This window comes from Lates calcarifer, linkage group LG11 (assembly GCF_001640805.2).
Source record: "Lates calcarifer isolate ASB-BC8 linkage group LG11, TLL_Latcal_v3, whole genome shotgun sequence".
NCBI lineage: Eukaryota > Metazoa > Chordata > Actinopteri > Centropomidae > Lates > Lates calcarifer.
The window spans coordinates 5,070,131-5,092,319 of record NC_066843.1 but is presented as its reverse complement, the minus strand read 5'-3'; the positions used below and the strand labels follow the sequence as shown (position 1 = coordinate 5,092,319).

General features: G+C 44.0%; 2 protein-coding genes across 9 annotated transcripts in view; one reads left to right on the top strand and one right to left on the bottom strand.

Moving 5' to 3' along the window:
• cdk12 (cyclin-dependent kinase 12) overlaps nt 1-21,681 on the top strand; it is a 50,262-nt gene extending 28,581 nt beyond the window's left edge. For 3 of the 6 annotated variants that reach the window (XR_007814167.1, XR_007814162.1, XR_007814166.1), the window contains exons 16-18: nt 19,938-20,154; nt 20,564-20,738; nt 21,058-21,543. The gene's annotated coding sequence lies outside the window, so the exon portion shown is untranslated. Of the gene's footprint in view, nt 1-19,937; nt 20,155-20,563; nt 20,739-21,057 lie in introns of all 6 variants that reach the window. The other 3 variants (XR_007814163.1, XR_007814164.1, XR_007814165.1) reach the window with 3 other exon arrangements.
• LOC108872754 (neurogenic differentiation factor 2) lies at nt 11,873-21,622 on the bottom strand. 3 transcript variants are annotated; one of them, XM_018660602.1, is made up of 2 exons: nt 21,534-21,622; nt 11,873-14,255 (listed from the first exon to the last, which is right to left on the bottom strand). In XM_018660602.1, exon 2 carries the CDS (start codon nt 14,246-14,248, stop codon nt 13,178-13,180), a length of 1,071 nt encoding a protein of 356 aa, XP_018516118.1. In that variant the 5' UTR covers nt 14,249-14,255; nt 21,534-21,622; the 3' UTR covers nt 11,873-13,177. The 3 variants fall into 3 exon arrangements, with proteins under 3 accessions (XP_018516118.1, XP_018516116.1, XP_018516117.1); XM_018660600.2 differs by lacking the exon at nt 21,534-21,622 and adding an exon at nt 16,703-17,268; XM_018660601.2 differs by lacking the exon at nt 21,534-21,622 and adding an exon at nt 15,179-16,686.
• Nucleotides 21,682-22,189: the final 508 nt, after the last annotated feature.

Below are 22,189 nucleotides of genomic sequence, written 5' to 3'. Positions count from 1 at the left end.
GCAACCTCTCCGATTGCTAAATACATATCAGATACCCCACTGATTGATTAGTTGGAGGACTCCTCCATTTTTTTGGATCACTTTCATGGTGATTGATTAATTCTTGCATTTTGCATGCGTCTTGCATAGCAAAGATCGTGGAAAAACACAGTGTGAAAGGCCAAGATGAGACAGATACAGCTTTGCTTTGCTTGGAGTGTGTGTGCTGTTTTTGTAGGAGCGCCCTCAGCCAGGTAGATGAAAACAGGTAGAAAAACCACCATCAGTTTATTTCCACTAAAACAAGAAAACACATGATGACATTACTGTGGTTAGCAGATCAGTGTGAATGGATTCCAATCACTGTAACTGCAAGAGGAGATCACATTATCACTAAGGGGAGGGATTGTGCTGTATTCTCTTCTATTTACCAGCATGCATATGCTGCAAATGCTGCAGATCTTGTGATAAAAACATGCTTGCTTTATGCAACACAGAACAACACCAAAATGTAGAAATAAAAAACTTGATATGTGACATTAACAGCGAGATTTATGGAGAGAAAAGTTTATATTTGAAAATTCAAAGAAGTTTGTTTGTGTTTGAGCCATTAGCGGTCTGTGCTAATTAACAAAAAAATCATCAGTGCCATGGAGAGAAAGCCGTATGAGTAATGCTTTGATTTCGATCTCTTTTCCTCCGTTTCCTCAGAGGGAAGCAGCTCCATCCCTCCCTCCACCACACAGCTGCTCTGAGGAGAGAGGGGCTCCGCGGGGCTCTGGGTAGCCTTAGCTCTCTGTGCTTGGGTGAGAATTAGCCAGCTTTAGTGCTCGCCTTGCCTGGTAATCCCTTAATCTGGCGAGGCTGAGGAGGAAGGCTTTGGAGGAGAGATGGTGTGTCAATCCATGTCTTCACATCTCTCTTGGCACACTGAGGCATACAGAAAACATGGAAAAGTTTGCAGTTGAGAGTTGTGCCGTGCCTTAATGAATTAGGCATGTTATTCTGTATAAGATATTTCATCTACATTTTTAAACATAAGTTTAACGATGCCAAATTTGTTGTGACACCTTAGTATAATTATAAAATTAGGCAATGGTTGGAAATATTTGTAGCCTGTATTTCACATCATTAGTATTTCTTAAATTTAAGACCAAATTTCCAATATACCCTGTTGCTTCTTGTGGCCAATGATACTGCTTCTCAAAGGGGCTATTTCTGTTTTCTTTGCTGTTGAACGTGGTTTCTCAACAGGAGCAGGCAGTGGTGATGGTCACTTCCCAAGATTTACAGCCATTGTTGCATTTACAATAAATGAGCAGAGCAGTATGGAACTTGTTGATATGATTAATTTGCGAACAAACAGTAGTAGCAGTAACAGGGCAACATTATCATTCAGTTGGAGTCTTGTTTCTGTCCAGTGTAAATCCAGTTTTAGCTCTGTGTTTGGTCTATTCCAGCATTCAGGAAAGTAGTGGTGAGTCTGCAGGTGGTTACTCCTGCTCACCCTCTTGGTCAAGAGTTGTGGTTTTGCACAAAAAGTTTTAGCTTTTGCTAGATGCTTCACTATGTTCACCAATTAGCTGGTAACTGTGTCTGGTGCTGAGGAGGTAGTGTATAGTCGTGTTTTTTGATAGCTTTTTTGCTTGAAGCAGCTGCCTCCTGCAGTGATGAGAGTGAACCACAACAGTAAAGCTGTGGACCATACAGCTAAACAATGAGCTGAAACATGTTGGAAAGATCTGTAAAGCAGTGGGAAGCTGCAGATTCGCTATAGGTTCATTATTAGGAAAGTCCACTAGGAGTGTTTTTTCATTGTCACTGATACCTGTCACAGCCTCGTAAAAGCACTTCACCATACCTGCCACACCTCTCTCTGTCTCTGTATATATATATATATATATATATATATATATATATATATATATATATATATCTCACTGAGCCACTCTTTAATTTTCATTCCGTTTTTCTTTTCTTCTTTTTATTGGCAACGATGACTTGTTCTATTCCAGTTTTCATGTTTATAATGACAAATATTTGCCCAGACAAGTCCTGAGCCATATTACATTCACTGATTTTTTTTTATCTGGCTCTGGTGAATTTTTACCATGGAAAAATAACTTCACATCCCACGTAGCCTAATACAGGTGGCCCTCTAACCTCCAGACCCAACCATACCCTGACCAACTTGTGTTGGGATACCATCACACGTGTTTGGAATCATAGAGCAATCCTGCAGATTTCTGACATGTTGGTGTACAGATTTCAGTGCGGTGTAGAGGCCAGCTGTGGCTCATAAGCCTTTTGGCTTTGACTGTGTTTGTTGAATGCATTCAAATTTGATATTATAATGCTCAACTGAAATTTCACATATACCACTTAAAAAATTTAGGATACAGCAGTGTGTATCAGAAATCAGAAAATCTTCAGTCTTGTTTATATTATTTGGCGCTGCTGTCTATCCAAGCACTGGATGCATTTTTAAATTCCTTGAAAGGTTTTAGAAATAAAGGACAAGTGACAATTGCCTGATGATAACTGATAATTAAATTATACTCCTGCTAATGGACTATGAATAACAAAGCATCCCAACATGTTAACATTGTCATGAATGCACTAACACAGAGGGGAATGAGGGGCGGCCTGGTACTGATTGTGCAACCACACGGTAATGAATGGCTAATGTGCTGGTGCAGAGGAGACGTTAATGCCATCCTAATTCCCTTTTGCTCAGAGCAGGGCACAGTGTCCTGAGCCTGTTAATCTGAACCCTTTAAACCTTTAATCTGGGAATCTGTCACACACACACACACATAGTCACACATTATCACACAAACACACACACATAGACAGACACAGACAACCTGTCACTGCCTTGTAAAAGCACTTCACCATACCTGCCACACCTCTCTCCGTCTCCCTCTCTCCCTTTCTCTGAGACACATGTGACATATTGAGCGCCTGTAGCGAGATTCTTCCCCATGAGCGGCATTCCAGAGCAGGCTGTCCCAGGGGAGCATGGGAGTGGGGCCGGGCAGTGGTGGGTCTGCGGGCGGTTTTGAAGGGGAGGGGTGGCGGGGTGGGGGTGAGTGCAGGGGGCTTGTTGATGCAAAGGTCTGGTTTGTTAGGATGATTGGAGAAGTGTTATCCTGCGACCGTTCGCCCTCTTGGTCAGGAGTTGTGGCTTTGCGGCAGGACGGAGTGACCTCAGCTGAACTAAAACGCTGTGTCCTCAGCACTGGTTGTACCAGACACCTCTGCTACATTTCTAGACATTTCTTGTCCCACTGCATAGATAGATAACCCCAAAGACACCCAGGCACAGGAAGAAAACAAAGCAGACAGGTCACAATGCGCCACATATGAAAGACAAACTAGGTACCGCTTGATAACCTGATGGCTGGACAATTACAAGTCATGCTCTTTAGACAGGACTAATAAAATGAGACAAAAAAGATGTCAAAATGCAAAGAAAATCATTGTATGTTGTTCATAAGCTTCACAACTGTGGACATTCTAAAATGTTCTGTGGTGCATCTGGACAGCTTAAAGCAGCTACTCAATACTTTTCAAGTGACTAAATACACCAAACAGGGAGTGACCTTCATAAAGAAGTGTGGTTTGAGCTCTCCTTTTGCGTCTCTCCTGACTCATTTTGAGTGTTATCATTTGCACTATATGTTGCACATTTGCATTAGGATGCTCTGATTCTTCGGTTTGAAGTAGATGAGCACATGGCAACCTGTTTTCGTAAAGCATCACCTGTTCTGAACCACTTTCATGTTCCTGTTCTACCTCACAGCAGCACATAGCGAGTGCAGTTTTCTAGGCCTTTCCACGGCGAGCTGTTGATCGTGTCTCTCTCCTTAATTAGATCAGAATGGGGACTCTGTGTGCGTGAGTGAAGACACTGTGTGTGCGCATTTTTGTCACATATTATCTTATCATTTTTCCTCTTTCTCTCCCTTTGTCCTCGCTCCCTCTCCTCATTCTCTCTGTCTGCCGGTTAATATTTCATTTGCTTTGCCGTCATAGCGGGCTGGTACATTAACCAGCGGTGCCAGTCGAGCTCTCTGCTTGTGGCTGGCTGTATAAAAATAAACACACTCTAGTTGTAATGAACAGATGTCACAGAATTTAAACGTGCACACACACACACGCACCCACCCACCCCCCACCTCCCATCCACACACACAAACACACTTCACCCTCCTCTCCTCCTCCTCCTCATTCTTGCTCACGCATAAAGGCGCACATGCATGCACACACAGCATGCAGTTAGACTCCTGCATTCACATGTATTCAGAAACACAGATAGCAAAGGAGCTGCAGGATCAAAACACTTGTCCACACGAGTGTATATTGAACATACACAGAAACTCTTATACATGTATCCCCATGTGAGCTTCCTCTGGCAGAGGGGCAGGCATGGCAGACATTGTGTTGCTCTGCCAATCTCTTCCTCTCTTTCTCTGTCTCTATTTTCCTCTCTCTCCTCCCCTCCCTCCCTCCCTGTCTGTCTGTCTGTTAGTCTGACAGCAGGCTAACACTGTGGTCATTTTACAGACTATTTTCATGAGGTCCTCCCATCCACTTCGCAGAACCAGCCTGTCATCCCACAATCCCCGGCGGCATCATCAGAACCCATTTTGGTACTGTGAGGAAAGGGATGGGCACAAGTGTATGTCAGTGTGTGAGTGTGCGAGAGTGTATGCGTGTGTCCACCACCACTGCCACCCCCCCACCCCTTGTCACTCCCGCTCTTTTCCCACTGAGCGTGTGCCAGCTCTCTGTGTTTGCTGGCTGACAGGACCGAAGGAGAGACGATTGTTCTCTACGTACCCAGAGACCCTCCCCTGCCAAGTCTGGGATGAAATCCTTTCTATAGCGCTAACTCCTCACAGTCGGGCATCTCACAGCAAAACACACACCATTGCTGCTCCGGGTGGGAGGGTGATACCATGCTAAAAGTCAGTCAGATACACAGAGGTCTGTTTTACACCATAACACTGCAAAAACAAAATCGCTTTTAGCATGTCTATTAGTCCTGCTGTACACTTAAAATATTTCTATTCCTTTTAATAAGTGCACCAGTTGGGTGAGCTAATTGAAAGCTAATTTTTTGCAGTAGAATTTTCTGGAAATTAATTGACATTTTATTGATATTCTGGGATGATCTGCCTGTATTTTAAGATGGTCAAGGTGACTTTAGTTGGTTGTTGGTTGAGGCTATGTGATTTGACCAAAAGCCCACATCCTGATACAGGTAATTTCATATCCAGATAATGATACATACCAAGATGTAGCATATTTTCTGTCTGCAGCATAATTTGCAAAGTGCAGGTTCCTGGTCCGTGTCAGACTTTTCACACTCAAACCACGTTGGTGTGACAGAAGTAGCCCCTCTTTGAGGTACGAGCTCCTCATTCTGTCTTGGCTGCATGGTTGGAGTCCTTTTCCTGTTTGGAATTACCCCATTCTGTGTCACCTTCACTCTCCTCCGTGTTTGTGTTGCTGTCACGCAAATTTCCCGCCTGCATCCGTGCCATGTGGAAGACCGAAAAGGGTCGTCCAAATAATGAAAAATATTGCCGTAAAGAGTGTGATTTGTGACACACTGATATAAAGGATAGAGGACAAGACGAAATGACACGACGTTTTTCTATCATTAGATGAATATAGTGTAACAAATGTTCTTATTTTTCTTTTTTCTGAATTCTGTGTAACTGATTTAAACTTGCTCTTTGCCTTTTTGTGGGTGTATTTAAATAGGGGATGTAATTTATTTCCAACACAATTGAAGGGTTAAAATGACCCCATGACCTCATTTTTTTCTGGCCCCCCAAGTCTATCCTTTGACCTTTTTTTTAATTCTTTAGTTTCAGTTTTTTGCACAGGGGAGAAAAATGCCTTAAGTGTTTTTTAACCTCTTTTTCAGCAACAGTGAGTGTCAATCAGGAAACCCTTGAGAACACTTGGAAAATACAAATAATCCCAGCTCACTGGTAAATCCTTTGGCTTGGTTCAAGATCAAGGTTCAAGATTCAATTTATTCATCCATTAAAAATGGAAATGACTGTACTCCCATCCTAATCAACCAATCCTGATTACCAAAGCACAGAAAACATCTTGATCAGGAAGGCGAGGAGATTCTGAGTCTGTTCTAGGCTCATACTCTAAAGTGCAGAGTCCTTGCTTTAAGTTTGGAGAAGCTGTGTAGTAAAGTAGACTGATGGACAGAGCAGGTCATCCCTGTGATGGCAGGGGAGGCGGGCAACGGGAGATTAAAGGTGAGGGAGAGATGGTGAGATGAAGGGATGAAGAAGAAGGGAGAGATGAAAGGAAAAGGGGGGAGAGGTTCTGAGGTCGTCCGGGGGGTGATCAGTGAGGTGGATGCGATGCCATCTGACAGGTCCAGCTGGGAGACTGCCCGCCCCCCAGCACTGCAAACTGGTCAATATGGAGGCCAATTACTGCTGCCCATGTGACCAGGGCATCATCCAACCCTATCATAACACACGCGCACGCACACATGCACGCGCACATGCCATCTGTGCAGACCAGCAACGACCCCTCCACCCCCTACGCCCCCCCCCATCCCAATCTCTGATCCAGTTGCGTCCCTGTGCACGCTCCTACTTAACCTCCTAAACAGGGGCCAGCCACGCCCCGCCGCCGGACCCTCCCGAGCATCTTCCGAGAGGATGACGGAGGTCTGTCGGACAGGTCAAGAAGACTTAGAGCTCACACTCTGTAGTCAGAGTCTCTGAACAAACACTTCTCCCCCCGCACACGCCAACATCTGGCACCACCCAAACCCCGGCAAAAGCCTATCTGGCCACCCGCCAAAGGCATGAAACCTACCTGGCGCTCAACCGGATCTCCACCTCTGCCTTTTCAACCCCCCCACCCCCACCCCCCCCATCCGGTGCTTTCCTGCCCCTTTTACCCCCAAACCTCCTGCCCCCTCACCCCACACCCCCACTTCTTCCTCCTCCTCCTGGAGCCCTTGTTTCTCCCTTGGCAGGACCTCCAGCGGTATAGCACACTCTCAGTTTAGCTTCTGCCTCGTCTTCTGCCCCACTGCCCGTGCTGCACCGTGCCCCATTGTGTGATAACAAACAGATGTTGTGGAATTTCCTCTGAATGGACTGCCAGTGACAGGCCCGCTCCCTTGTCTGGCAGTGCAGGGAGGGAGGAGGGGGGGGGGCTGCACTGGCATATACAGTCTGGCAAAGAGGTTGGCCGAAGTCTGCGCAATTGTTTCCTCTGTACACATGTGGAACATTTTAGTTTTCACTGGGTGAGCAAGTACCAGATAAGTTCACAAAGCACCGAGTGTTTATTCCAGTGATTTTTGATAGACCTAAATTATTCAAATGCACGTGTGATCAATGTGTGTGTGTGTGTGTGTGTGTGTGTGTGTGTGTGTGTGTGTGTGTGTGTGTGTGTTGTATTTGTTTTTTTTTTTTTTTTTTTTAAATCAGAGCTGTGTCCATATCAGCTGACAGACTGACTCACAATCTCCTGACCAGATTATCTCTGCATTGGATCCTAAATGCTTTAATTTCTCACATATTTTATATCCATATACGATCATCTCATATTTGCATTTTTGAAGAAAAAAAAACACACACACTCGGTTATTATTTTAGCTAGACGTTAATTGGAATTCACACCATAGTACTTGTGACATTTTGATAATCGCACTATTGACTGTTATGTCGGACAAACACTCTTGATTTTTTTCCCCTACCAAGTTGAGTGAGAAAAAGAGTGGGCATGAACATGATAATTTAAACAGCGAGATTCATTCACTCACTTTTCATCCTGAGTGCAGCACAGAGTGTCATTGGAAGTTTTTTTTTCTTAAGCAAGACTGGCTAAGAGTGACTGCAAATGCAAGTTAAGACTTTTATTTGCAAAATTACTGCAAACAAAGTATTAAAGGATTAATTCGCACAAAAGGGAAATGTTTGTAGAAATGTGTAAAATCCAACTGCAGATGTGATTCACAAAACACCTGTGAATTCCTTCATATTTTGCACAATCCGGACACATTAGCAATAATTATTGAGTCGTTTTGTGTTATTATATTATTTTTATGTGTTGTTACACAGTTTGAAAATTTAAATACTAGTTAATTTGATGGCACACACACACACACACACACACACACACACACAGGCTCTGTGTCCATGCAGAGGCCTGTTATAGAAGCTAAGACCTTGTAATCCTCCATGTAACCAAAACGAAATGTTTTCATTGCATGTTAACAATTATTAACAGTGATAAGTTAATAGACTGGAGTTTTTCCAGTTAACAAATCTGTTTTATTTTGACCCAAAAGTTTTTCTTTCCATCAAACCTAAAAAAACTGCAAACTGCTTTAATAAGTGCAAGATTTTAATCAAACTTATTCAGAAATCTGGCATTTTTTCTTTAAAATTTGGAGAGAGTGTGTGTGTATGAGAGAGAGAGTGTGTGTGTGTGCGCCATTAATGTGTTATGTTACAAGGTTACCACATCTAAGGACTGTTAACAAACCACAGTTAATTCTAAGGGTGCAACACAGCCTTCTTTCAATGCATGAGCTCATGTCCAACATAACATTAGGGGGAAATATGCATATTCATAGGGCCAACTCTTCACAAAAATGCCTTACTGGCTGTGTATCTGTGCGTGCTTGTGTGTGTGAGTGTGTGTGTGGCGAAGGGTTACTCGGGATGAGCGCTCTCGTTTTTAAACGTCCTGGATAATGAACAGATGCTGCAAAAATTAGGAAAGAAACATCGACTCCTCCCAGCAGTGCCACTTTGGCCCGGTGAACTGGCACACTGGCGCGCACACTGGGTTGTCCTCTCCGGAGCTCCTGGTGCTGCTGCTGGGGAACATTAAGGGACTTGGCACGGCTCTCCTCCGCCAGCCTGCCAGCCTCCCTGTCTTCTCTCCCTCTCTCTCTCTCTCCCTCTCTCTCGCTCTCTCCGGACTGTGGAGGAAGAGAAGGTGGTGGTGGTGGTGGTGTGGGGGGGGTCGGGGAGTATTTTGATAGATGCCCTCTCCCACTGCTGGCTGGCTTCACTTTTGGATTGGCTCCTCTAGAAATGCATGCAACTTTTTTTCTTTGCTGATGAGGCCAAAAAAGAATATAGAGGCCTGCAACTAACACGAAAGTGTAACACAGTAAGCACAGTGGGCCTCAGTGGTTAGAAACCCACAACCTGAGCCAACACTGCAGGACTGCAGGTTGGATTCCCACCAGGTACTCAGACTAAATGAATGCACTCACAGGTAGAAGTGGAACATATATACACACACACCTATATAGGCTAAGGCAGTAGATTTATATTAAACCTCAAGGACTGAACCGGGTTTTTTTTTAAACTAAAACAAGAACCACAAAAACGAAATACTGCTGGTAAACCAAGAATTAAGAATAAAATATTATAAAAAAATATTTCACCTACTACACCGTCAAGCCTCCTTCGATTAACTATAAAATATTGTGCTAATATTTTTGCATAACATTTTACAAGTGTAGAACGAAAAACTAATGCAGCCACAAGTGCTATAGACTTAACCTTTTCAAATCCTATTTTTTAAACATTAAAAATTAAGATGTTCTTTTCATTAAATTTATTATTTTTCTTTATTTTTATTGTTTTGATACCCGGCATTAAAACATATTTTTCGTTAAAAAACGACGCAGATACAGTCTGTATTTTGCGTAATTAAAAGTAATTTCAAAGACTGACCAAACATTTAAAACGTTATTGAGCTGTAAAATTGGCCTGTTCTTTACTTCAGCTTGCAGTCTGACTGTGTTGAAATATTGTTGAAAGTTTTTGTTAAAACTAGTTTTACAATTGTTATTTTCTATTAGGTGTATGTCTCATACACATGAAATGGCTTTTGCTGTGTTCTTTAACAGCACAGTCCTTTCTTTATCATCCAAACCTTCAACCCTGCATATTCTAAGAGATTCAATTCTTGGGGACAGTTGCTGATGAATGATAGGAAATTATTAGCAAAAAGTTTGGTCAGTGGGGTTTTACTGCATTCCTGTATTTTTTAAAATTATTGTTATTAAATTGATAGTCTATGAGGAACGATATTGAACCTCCCCAGGCCGAAAACCACACCTGATGCCCACCTAGTTTTATTTTAAATAAGGCAAGTGAAGCTGTTGCAGGTATTGATATTGATATTAGTATTAATATTGGTCACCATCACTCGCCACCCACCCAAAGCGCGCGTGTGTGTCCGTACAGCAGAGAGCACCCAGGACATTTTGGGGAACATATGGGTCCCGGGGCAGCGCTCCAAACCCAGCCGGGGTGGCAACGGCTGCCCCTTGCTCTCTCTCTCTCTCTCTCTCTCTCTCTCTCTCTCTCTCTCTCTGTGTGTGTGTGTGGTTACCATTTTTTCTTTATAATATTAGTTGTTTCTATACCCTATTGAAGAAAGGTTATTATTTAACCTTTCCTATATATGTGGCAAGTTAATGTGTGTGTTAGTGTGATGTTTACATTCTGTTCAACAAACACACAGATTTAATTGATTGAAACAGATAAATCCATATATTTATAGTGCCACAGAACTCCACATTTAAAATGTATGACATAAATATGAGATGTATGTTTAAAGTTACAAGAGGTGAAACCATGAAAAGGGAGGACGACTTCATAATTTATATCTGATGTTTAATGCATTACTATATCGAAGAATGGAAATCAAAGATGAGGACCATGTTTTATTATAGTAAATATTTGGATTTAGTCAGTGGTGTCATAATTGTATTTACAGGATTATAAAGACAGAAACAACATTTTTCAACAAGTAGGCATACTAGTAAATCAGCACTCATCTCAGGAATATATTAGGCGTCCAGAAAATGTGTAGTAAAACACTGAAGGTGTATTTTTTATTATTTCTATGTCCTGGTGTAGTATTGGTTTGCATTTTCTTTTCAGTGGTCTGAAGCCTCGGTCATTTCTTATGCATTGACGAAACCTGGTGTGAAACCAGCAGACCTGCAGGACGTGTGTGTTCTGGAGATGTTGGGATGGAAATCTAAAAATAACTCCTAAAACGTGTTAGGCTTCTAAATCATTGTGATGTGAATGACAGGTCCATTAATGTGTTGCAGCGTTATCATATCGCCTTCAGTATGTTCGGATTATTTGGATTTTTACCAAATTTTAAACTCAAACCAAACGGCAGCTGCAGGAGCTCTCCACGGTGCTGAAACACATTTCCTCTTCACATCGCGCTTTTAATGGTCAGGAAAATACGAAGCGGGCCCATCATTATAACCCCGATGACCTTGAGTGCAGTGCTTGGCATCATTTAATGTGTATTATTTGTATTTGTTAGGCTGACTGGTCTCTGAGTAGTCTGTAGATTCTTTAGTCAGTGAGTCAAAATTTACACCAAATCTGTTTTCGTGCAATTAAAATATTTCCATATATTTTTAAAGACTGTTTTGTGAGTTTGAGCTGCCTGCCAAGCAGAAAAAATGACGCATTGGCACCATTTTGCTTCATCGGGAAGAAAGACAACACTGCCCTCTCCCTCCTGTCCCAGTTTATAAGATAAAGGCCCCGAGGCTCTGTGAGGAACTCCTGCAGGTTGTGTGGCAGCAGGCCTGGTCAGCCTCTTATTATCCTGTAACACAGTGACTGGTGCAGGATGATGTTCTTCCATTGTCTTGAAGCTGCAGTTTTGAATAATCCCAGTGTCGCACAAATACAAATGACTGAGCCATTCACAGTAAATTCGATATAGAGAAGTATTATCAATATTCCACTGAGTGTGAAGAGAAACACTTTCTGGAAAGTACATGTTTAATAGGCTGTTCGATAGGTGTAAAAAAAATCGAGTTGCACAGTCTCATTTATTGTCATTTTATTTTACCACACAGTTGGTTGAATACAAAGTTGAAAGACTTGAATTTTATGAAAAAAAAGATCAGCAACACATGGGATCCCTTCATTTTCATGGACTATTAACATTAATTACAAAAAACAACACAATAAATACGTGCAATAATAATAATAATAATAATAATAATAATAATAATAAATAACTTATTCAACAGCAGATTGTAAATCAAAATTAAAATATTGAATCAAAATGTAATTTGAAATGAAAATACAGTGCAATGGCTCAAGTAGAAGAATAAGGTTAATATGAATAAATAAGAGTAGAAAACGAAAATGAGAAAAATGTTCGATTTTCATTGTATTTAGATGACTTTTTTTTCTTCAGAAGTTAAAACATTTTGGCCAGCCCAGCCATTGTCAGATTCGTTGGGTGTTAATTCAAGTGTGCAAGTGTGTAAGAGTGAGTGTGTGTGTGTGTGTGTGTGTGTGTGTGTGTGTGTGTGTGTGTGTGTGTGTGTGTGTGTGTCTGTGCGCACTCTTGCGTGCAGCAACAACAGTGCTGATGAAACATACAGTGTCTTTCTGGGCCTTGTTGCCTCGCTCTGTGGTCTCGTTGGGTTTTGCATAGATGCGAAACGATTGATTTGCTGGAAACAGATTCTTCTCAAAACTACCCAACATAGCACATTTCTCTCGGTTCAGCATTTCCCCTCTGATATTTCTTTAAGATTTCACTCCCACCCCCCACCCCTCCCCACACACAACCTCCCAAAAAGTCTCGCACGTACAGGCGAGTAAATGTGATTTGCATTAGCTTGTTCGTTGATTTATTTACTAATTTCATAAGAGTAGAAAATCACCGTCAATGTCAGGGTGTAGCTGTAGCCAGTGATGTAGTGGTAATATAAATAAGTGGGTAAACTTTGACTTCCTGTCATTAAAATGCAAACAACCACCAATACAACACAAATCACATTTGAAAAACATTCAGAATTTGAATTTCCCTTATCCTCTGCTCTTGATATGATTTGTTAGTCACATTTCCTCTCAGAGATTTAAATCAGCCTAAAAAAGCTGGATAAATTCTATTGCGCAAAATAGGATTGTGGGTTAGGTGGGTTGCCCTCCACTACATCCCTGACTATAGCAAACCAAAAGTTTAATATTGAATAAATTAAAGGAAAAACACCAATGACAACGAGTGAAACATCTCCCCAGAATGCCTAAATCCTGGCGGGTAAGCTTGTCAAAAAAAATTGTGCCGTGGATAGATTGTTGATTGCAAGGGGACGCACAACAGGCTTCTCGTTTTAATTGTGAAAAAACGCGTTGAGTTCGTCATACACGGGGGCCCGTTCGTGGTGTAAGTGCATGTCGTGGTAAGGCAGGACGTTTTCAGAGTGAATGCCGCTCCGGGACCCCGAAGAGCCAAACACCAGGTTGTGGGCCCCGGTGGGTCTGGAGCCAGGCAGGCCGGAGTAATGCATAGAGTAGTGGTACCCCTTCTCGTTGTCGGGGGACGCGGAGCCTTGGTGCTTCAGGGAAAAGTTGCCATTGATGCACAGGGGCGGGCTGAGGGGCCCCTCGTACTCGGGGCTGTTATACTCCGGGGATCCGCTACCACCGTACAGAGAGTCGTAAGCCGAGCAGTAGCCGTGCGTCCTCAGCGGATGCGAGTTCGAACCCGGCTGGCAGTGGGGGCTGGACAGTCGCGCGCACTGGTAGGGGTAGGAATGCATGGAGAAGGAGCCGGATCCGTACCTGCCCCCGTCCTGACACTGCTGCTCGGTCAGGAAGTTACGGGAGTTCAGCTGCAGGCACCCCGCCACTAGGTTGGTCGTGGGCTGGGAGAGTCCCTTGCACAGGGTCTGGACGTAGGACACGAGGTCGGGCCTTTTTCCAGAGCGCAATATCTCCGACAGGGCCCAGATATAGTTTTTGGCCAAACGCAGCGTCTCGATTTTGGACAGTTTTTGCGTTTTGGAGTAGCAGGGCACCACTTTACGCAGATTGTCGAGCGCAGAGTTCAGGTCGTGCATGCGGGTCCGCTCTCGCGCGTTGGCCTTTATCCGTCGCATTTTGGAGCGCTCGATCCGGGCCTGGGTCATTTTGCGCTTCTTGGGGCCTCTTTTCTTGGGTCTCTCCCCCTCCGTGTCCTCTCCGTCGTCCTCTTCTTCCACCTCGTCGTCCTCGTCGTCTTCCCCGGCGTGTTCCGAATGCGTCCGGCTGCCTCCCCTCAGCTCAGAGGCGTCCATGTCGTCCTGGTTGTCCTGTTCTTCATCTTTGAGCTTAGAATCCTCGCTTTCGCTGTCCTCCGCCCAGCCGGAGTATTTCTGCACTTCGGGAAGCAGCGAAGGGTCACTGAAAAGCCTCGTCAACATTGTGGCTCTGGAGGGAGAGAAAAGGGAATCGAAAATTAGGCCTCATAAGGTCAGAACATGGACACAAGGTGTGTGTGAAAACGAAGACATTTCTATTAAATCGACCCCATAGCAGAAAAAAACTGTGGTTTGAGGTTAAACTTACTATTACGCAGGTCACCATAAACACCTGAATATTCATTTCATCGTGTAAGGTCGATAAATCTCATTATTAACAAAGTGACTTTTTGTCCTTTTTGTCAGAAAATATATTTGAGTCGTTATTTTTTGTCTAAAGGACAAAAAAGTATAAATTTGGAGGAAAATAAAAAAAGAGATAGGAATCATCCCCTAAAGCTTAGCGCTGGGTTACAGCCAGACGGATCCCCATTTAATTCCCTGCTGTCATCCGTGTGCCCTGTCGCGTCCTCTCGCAGCGGGTCCCAGCGGCAGGGGCCACATTACAGGTCCCATGGGGGCCCCCACTTTCACTCCTCCTGACGCCCATATACACTCCTGGCTGCATTCCAGCACTATTCATCCACACACACACACACACCATACACACCTCTCCTCAGAGGAAGGCGAAAGGGATTTTTATTTAATTGATAGGCTGTAGTTCGGTTTAAAGTCACGCTGATTATTAAATTAAGGCTTATAGACACGTCCTAACTCAAGCTGTAAAAGGGCTCGGAGAGCAGTTGTAATATCTGCGAGCAGCACGGCCAAGAGGAAATGATCGTTTACACCTTGAAAAAAATCGAAGTTTTATTTATGTTATCTCTATAGTAATAATAATAATGATAATAATAATGCGAAAATACTTGTACAATATTTAGAAAAATAAAACAATAAAACTGTTATTAGTCAATTAACAATCAACAGTTAACCAATACATAAAACATGCCAATTAACAGATCTGAAAAAAATAAACTTAATTGATCAGCCTACCACTTGATTAGTAAAATGCAGTGCATCCCAGAAAAAAAGAGGTTACAGAGAGACGAGGTGATCTCTGACAGCTTCAATAAGCCTCCATTGGCTTCCTCCCTAACATGTTTCACTTCCCATCTATTATTATAGTGCAGCAGCAGCAGCAGATAGACTTGCAGCCCAATGGTAAGGTAGGCTGTGATGGTTGGTTAATTATCTCGGGGGGTGTGCCAGGGGCAAAATCTAGTTTTTAAATCTCAGGCTCAGGAGGTTTGCTCAATTAGAAGCAAAAAAACACAACAACGTTTAATTAACGGACCGTGCAGCTTACACGAAATAGATTTCACACATAATTCAGTATGCACGAGTGCATGATTTCAAAGCACTTTTTTCATAGTCGGCGATAACCCTTTACAGATGGAAATCACTTGTATCCTTTTAGCCCTCTTTAAATATAAAAACACAACTCGTGCAACACGAATATCCGAGCTTGCATAGCCCTCCCTGCATTTACTCCACTGTTACAGCAACGACTGTGGTTTAAACCGTGTTTATGTCGAGATAGATTGCTGGAGATAAAACTGGACACACAGAGATAAATCATGCTGCACGCTGCCTGTCACAGTCAATGGCGTTGTCCCACCCTTTCATTTTCTCCGAGATCGAACGTGCAAATCATCGACAAAATCATCAATAAATCTCCCCATTAAGACCGAGGACGTCCTTCGTTGAGGCAACGGAGCTGATGGAAAAATCTCCCACAGAAAGTCTTATCTTGCATGCTCGCCGTCTTTTGTTTCTCTGATTCGAGGTCCAGACGCAGGAATCTCTAGATCAAATTAGTGTCCGATATGATCTATTTACAGCCTGTGCGCTGCTGTAAGGGGCTACTCCAAATCTTCAGGACTGCTTCCTGTTAAATGATCCTGGAGGGAGTGAAACCGGGGGAGACGCTTGCCTTTTTGACTCGAGTGTGGTATTTGATCTTAGCTTTTATAATCCAGGTAGATTTGGATGTCAAAAGTTGAAGGGCACGCGAAGAGAGGGAGAGAGAGAAGGAGGGAGCGAGGGACTGAGGGACTGAAGAGGTATTTGTGCAAAACGCGCCCATACGGAAATCTAATAAACTGACAAACATGGAAAATGCCGTGTATTTTCCATTTATGACATTTTGGTCAGAACGGGGTTCAAAACGTGCCTTTGCCAGAACAAACACTGTAAAGAGCCCTACGTCTCATGGATCGATACGAACATACCAGAGCAAAGTCACTGACATAAGGCGAATATACATTAGATATGCAAACGGACTCATGCCAGTATATTAGCCTTTTACCCTACAAATTATAAACAATAAAGGTCCTTTAAATTCACCACAACACGCTGTTAAAAGTATATTAGAACTACATAAAACGCAGATGAACACCTTGCATTAACACACATCTGTTCATCTGTTTATTAGATTAATTTTATCCTCCATTTTGGACGGACACTTCGGCATTCTGATTTTTTTTTTAAGCTAGTGTTGTTTATGCTCCAACTTACCTCGGCTCGAGCTCTTCACAGGGGATGGGAAGAAAAAAAAAACACGCGCTTGAGTTTCAGACCATCTTAAGGGACCGCACGAGCGAGCGAAGCAACGCTCCCTATCAGGTGTATAGGTGCAGGCAGCGCGCGGCTTTCTTTCACTGGCGCTGGTGATGGGTTGTTTAGTGGTGCTTCTCTCCCAGCGCGCGCACTCGAATAAGCGGAGCTTGTGAACGAACGTGCGTCTCGGTGTGTCTGTGTGTAGTATACGTGTGAGTGAGTGAGTGAGTGAGCATGTATGCATGTGTGCACATGTACGTGTGTTTGTGTGTGTGTGCGTTGGGTGAGAGTGCGCGCGTGTGGCAACCGCGAGCTACCGGGGACAGGGTTACATACCAGCTAAGGCTGTGATGCCAGCGCCCATATGGCTGGCACGTCACCGGCAAGAGCCATCACATGAGGGCCCGGTGATTGACATGCGCCCGCATTCGGAGAGATTTGCCCTCCCGGGGGAAGAGAGACACAGAGAGAGAGAGAGAGAGAGAGAGAGAAAGAGAGAGAGAGAGTTAGAGAGTGAGGAGGAGGAGGTAGAGGAGGAGGTGGTGGTGGTGGTGGAGGAGGAGGAGGAGGGCCTCGCCATCTGTCACCGCGCTAGCGCTCACACAGCCAGAAAAAAGGAGGAAAAACAGAAGAGAGAGGGAGAAAATAAAATGGTGGAACAACAAAACTCATCATTGTTGACCTGTGCTGCTGCTTCAAGGGATGTTGGCAATTTTTTTTAGTCAAACCTGTGAATTTTCTCATTCACCTGCCAAACTCACTAGTCAGTGTTTAATGCAATTTAGAGGGGGGCTGTACAGATATTCCAGAAGACACCATGAGGACGATTATAGTGATGTTATGGGAGGTAAATATACAATTAAGTATGATAAGGTCGATGTATATCTTAATCATTCCAACTCCCTATAGGAGTGCTGTAGTGATTACTCCTGAGGGTCACCCATGAAGTGTATAAGCTATAAAATACTGTAGTTTTATATGCATTAAGTGACAATACAGTAGATAAACTGTGACCTCCAGCCAAGCAAGTGCTGCTATAAAAACAAATCAATTATCCTCTGTCAAAGACTCTATTCTCATATACAAATGATCAGATTAAGAGGATAATATAATAATCATTTTAAAGCATAAAATTACATTAATTAACTCTCTGGCAAATGAACGGTGGGTAAACTGGGTTCAGTTGCAAGGTTTACCCTCCACCACATCTCTGGTTCAGAAGCAGCGTGGGTGTAGGGGGATGGGGATGCATTATAAGTGCATTAAGGCCGTGGAACAGAAGGCATATTGTTTATTTATTTACCTAATTCGATCAAATTATGCGTCAGTGTATTCAGAGGAGCGACAACCAAAACCAACTGTGATTTGTTCTGACTCTTGTGGGCACAACACTGGGCACAGATGACCCCCCATCCCACCCCCACCCCTCTTGCCAAAGCCACAAATTAGTCATATTAAAAAATATAATATTACATAGGCTTCTGCTGCGTGCATGGTGTGTGTGTGTGTGTGGATGAGCTAGTGCTCATGTGGTTAAGTGTGAAGATCAAATGTTTACTGGTAGCTGTGTCTGAATGTGTGAGGTTTGCCAGTGCTGCTGCTGGTGTATCCAGTGTGCGGTGCTGAGTGAGGGGTGCCTGCAGGGGCAAGCATCAGAGAGAGTGAGAGAGGGAGAGAGACATAGGGGCACACTGAAAAGAGGGGTGAGAGAGAGAGCAAGTGAGACCCAGGTGTGCGGGCCCACTAGGGATGTATGAAAAATGAGGAGGAAAGGGGGTGGGGGGGTTGAAGCCGTAGATGACAGGGAATTGGTGCTACTAGGAGCTGGCAGAGGTGCCCAACATTTAGGAGGCATGCTGGCACATCAGTGGCGTAGATGCAAGAATTCCTCACCACCAGCATCTACGTCCCCTCTGTATGTCTGCCTCCCTGCATTGTGTCCATCCAGGCTCAGAGATCTCTCTATTTAGCAGACATTAGTGGAGTTAATGTGGGAGAAATGAGCTCGATGACCACCAAGTCCAACTTGGCACAAAGGTACCCAGCGGGCTGAGGGAACAGGGACCTGGAGGCTGAGAAATAGCTGATAGAAGCTCATCATGTCCTTGGGCCTGGATCACCCCTACATCTCCTCCACAGCCACAACTGAGGAAGCATTTGGGGGGGTTGCGGGGGTCATCCCTGGGGTCACCAGTAGTGTGGCAGCTGTGGCTAGGGAGCCGTGATGCTGCACATTCACTAATGTGTCTCATCCCTTATGGGATGAGGGGATGGTAACCTGGCACTTCCCCAAACCATGGTGGCGTGATTGTGTTAGTGTGTGTTTGTGTTTGTATTTGTGTGTGTGTGTGTGTGTGTGTGTGTGTGTGTGTGTGTGTGTGTGGAAGAACAGTACAGAGGCATCAAGCTTCACTGCCAGCCAAATCTGTGCCCTATCCTACCTCAGCTGCACTGACAAGAGGTGGGGGGAGAATGGGGGGGGATCCGAGGACTGCGGCCATGGGGGGTTGATGCTTCTCAACAAGTCCCAAACAACCTTCAGGTCACCTTGCCAAAATAAATGCTAAATGTCAACAGTGTGGCTTTAGCCAGCACTGGGCTCAAGGCAACTCCAATCAGGGAGGCTTTGATCTGATATTGAAACACCGAAGGAGAGCTTGTTTGGAATTACGATATTTTAGAATGACTTTGCATCCTGTTTGTATGCGGATTAGTCTTAAGTAAGGGCCACCTGCTGTGCTTTTTCATAGGCTAAATGCATGTAATTAAAATGCTAAATTGAAGCGCTTTCCCTTTAAGATATCAAAATCCTCATCATTCTTTTTCCTCTATGGTCAAATGACACCCAATAGCCTTTCAAAGTCATCAAGCCACACCTCCGTACCTTTGTCATCTTCCCCCTCCCTTTCTCCTTTTCTCTCTGTCAGACATGTGAGGTGATGACCTGCACTTCACTTGTCTTTCTGGAAGAAGTGCAAACTTCTGCTGGCACAAATATGAAATACAGCACACACATACATGCACACACACACACACACACATACACACACATACACACACACAGACCCACCCACCCCCACCAGACTCCCGGACCCCATCTGCACTCTCCTCTCTCCAGCCCCCTAATTGCATATGCACAAATGCAAATGCCTATTAATTAATTACTTGACTAATTAGTGCAGTGGTATTTTAGAGCGATAAATCAAGTGGAGATGGGGCCGAGGACAGCGGGGCAGGAGGAGGGCTGCGCCGAGCATCGACAATGAACCCACACCAGAGGGAGTGCTCCTACTGTACAAGTCCTGTGTGTGACTGGGAGTGTGCTGTGAAGAGGATGCTGCACTCTGGAGCTTCTGAAACTGAAGCACCGTTTAAAAACGCTGAAGAGCCCAGAGAGGTGACGGAGAGAGGTGAGTACTTTCTGTCTGGAAGAGGAGGTGAGGAAAGTAAAGAGAGAGAGAGAGAGGAGGAAAAATTTAGGTTGCATATGAGATGTGACCTCTGCTCTATACCAACTGTGTTGTTTCTTGGCGTGTGGCCAAACTTGGATGCTCGTTGCACCTATTTTCACAAAGGAGAAACCATCAGCTACATACTATGACTGCTCCTACTGATGCATATTTATACTGATATTGTAAACCTTGTACAATAGTTCAATGAGCATAACAGTTGGCATCGTTTACGCAGTGATACTGATGTGATAATTGTGGCATCTGTGATTGGGAGGTGAATAATTCTGGCAGCCGTGGTAAGCTGTGTATCTGTCTATGTGTGTGTGGGTGTCTCTATGTGTGTGTGTGTGCGTGTGTGTGTCTGTAGGTGTGCCAGGCCCCCACCATAGGTACCCATGGAGATCTCCGGACTGAAATATTCATTCTTGTTTGCTCGCCCAGACAGTGTGGTCCTAATTGCAGCATCAGAAAGCTCCACCTCTCCCTCTCGTCTGGCTTGGCTGCAGTGGAGACAAACCTCATCTGGGGAGCAGGATGCCTGTGTAAGTATGTGTGGGTGTGTGTGTACATCCGTCCTTCTTTCTGGGGTTGGTAGATTTGTGCTTGGCTCGCTCTCCCCACACTTTCTCACTCATTCACAAACACGGCGCATGAAAGCACATTTTCAAGGAGTGGTTCTTGTCATTGGTCTGTCAAATTCATTCATTTAATTTGCCTGCGTGTCACATTCTGTGTGTATTATAGCTTGCCTTCATGCCTCATTCACTCTGCTCGTGTTGGAGTTTGCTTGACTATTGATCTCTCTGTCAACACGTCTGTCTGTCTGTCTGTCTGTCGATCTGTCGATCTGTCGGTCCACAGGGTGTGTGTGTGTGAGGCTCTGGAGTTTTTCATCAGTTCCCGTGCCAACCCAACCCGTGCCTGGCCAAGCTGAACCATCTTGTGGGATTTTTGGCTTTTAATTATAGTAAGAGAGGATTAATTATGGCAGTGGAAACAAGGGGCCATGCATTATTGATGCTATGAGTGAAGGGCTGGAGGGGGTAGAGGGTGCTAATTAAATCACTGCCCTACTGCCACGTCCTCCTCTGTCTCTGCCTCCACCATGTCTTCCACCTGCTACATCTCCAACACCCCACCCTACTTTACTCCTCGCACCCACCCACACATATATGCACACACACACATATATATATAGTCAGTCAAACAAACACTCATCCACCATTGTCATTTTTCACATTTATCTTTGTTATTCTGTCCACTCGTTTATTTCCCCCCTTGTCCTACATTACTAAAATCTCCTAGTTTAAGTTTAAGAATATCTGTCTCTCCCTTACCTTTTCAGGAGTCTCACTTCAGTTCAGCATTTCCTTCTCCCCCATGGATCTTGGGTTTTCTCTCTGTCCCCACGGTATCTCAGTTTTTGTGCTGCCACATCCTGTTAAGAGTGATTTGTCCACCTATTCATCGTCCCTCAGTAGAGACGGATTTTAAATTTCCTTTCATCCTAAATGAGCACCTCAGTTTCAATTTCAGCTCCACTAAGGAAGATTTCACCAGTCAACATGGGATGAGCCTTTTAAAGAGCCAAATGTAACAGAAGGCTGCCATCTACTGGAATTTATGTGGAACTGTCATGTTTACCATCTGGTAATAATGGTTGTTTGTGGTCACACTTTATCAAAAACACACCTTTTTAGAGTAGACAGAGATGCTCTTTAACATAAAACTGACCTGACTGCAACCTGAACAGAAGAGTTATACATATTCACACTTAATTTCATGTAAGATGCAACTATTAGCTGGTCACTTTGCAGATGACCCCTTTGGTGTCCCAACAAGGTCCTGTGAAGTTTACACTTATATTTCTTGTTCACCCTCTGTCACTTTGCGATCCTATTGTTTCACAAATAGATTATTTTTCCTGGAAACCTTGTACTAAGTTCTTATCTCTTGTCCTCTTTGATCTCTTTTCTGATATCTCCTCTCTCCT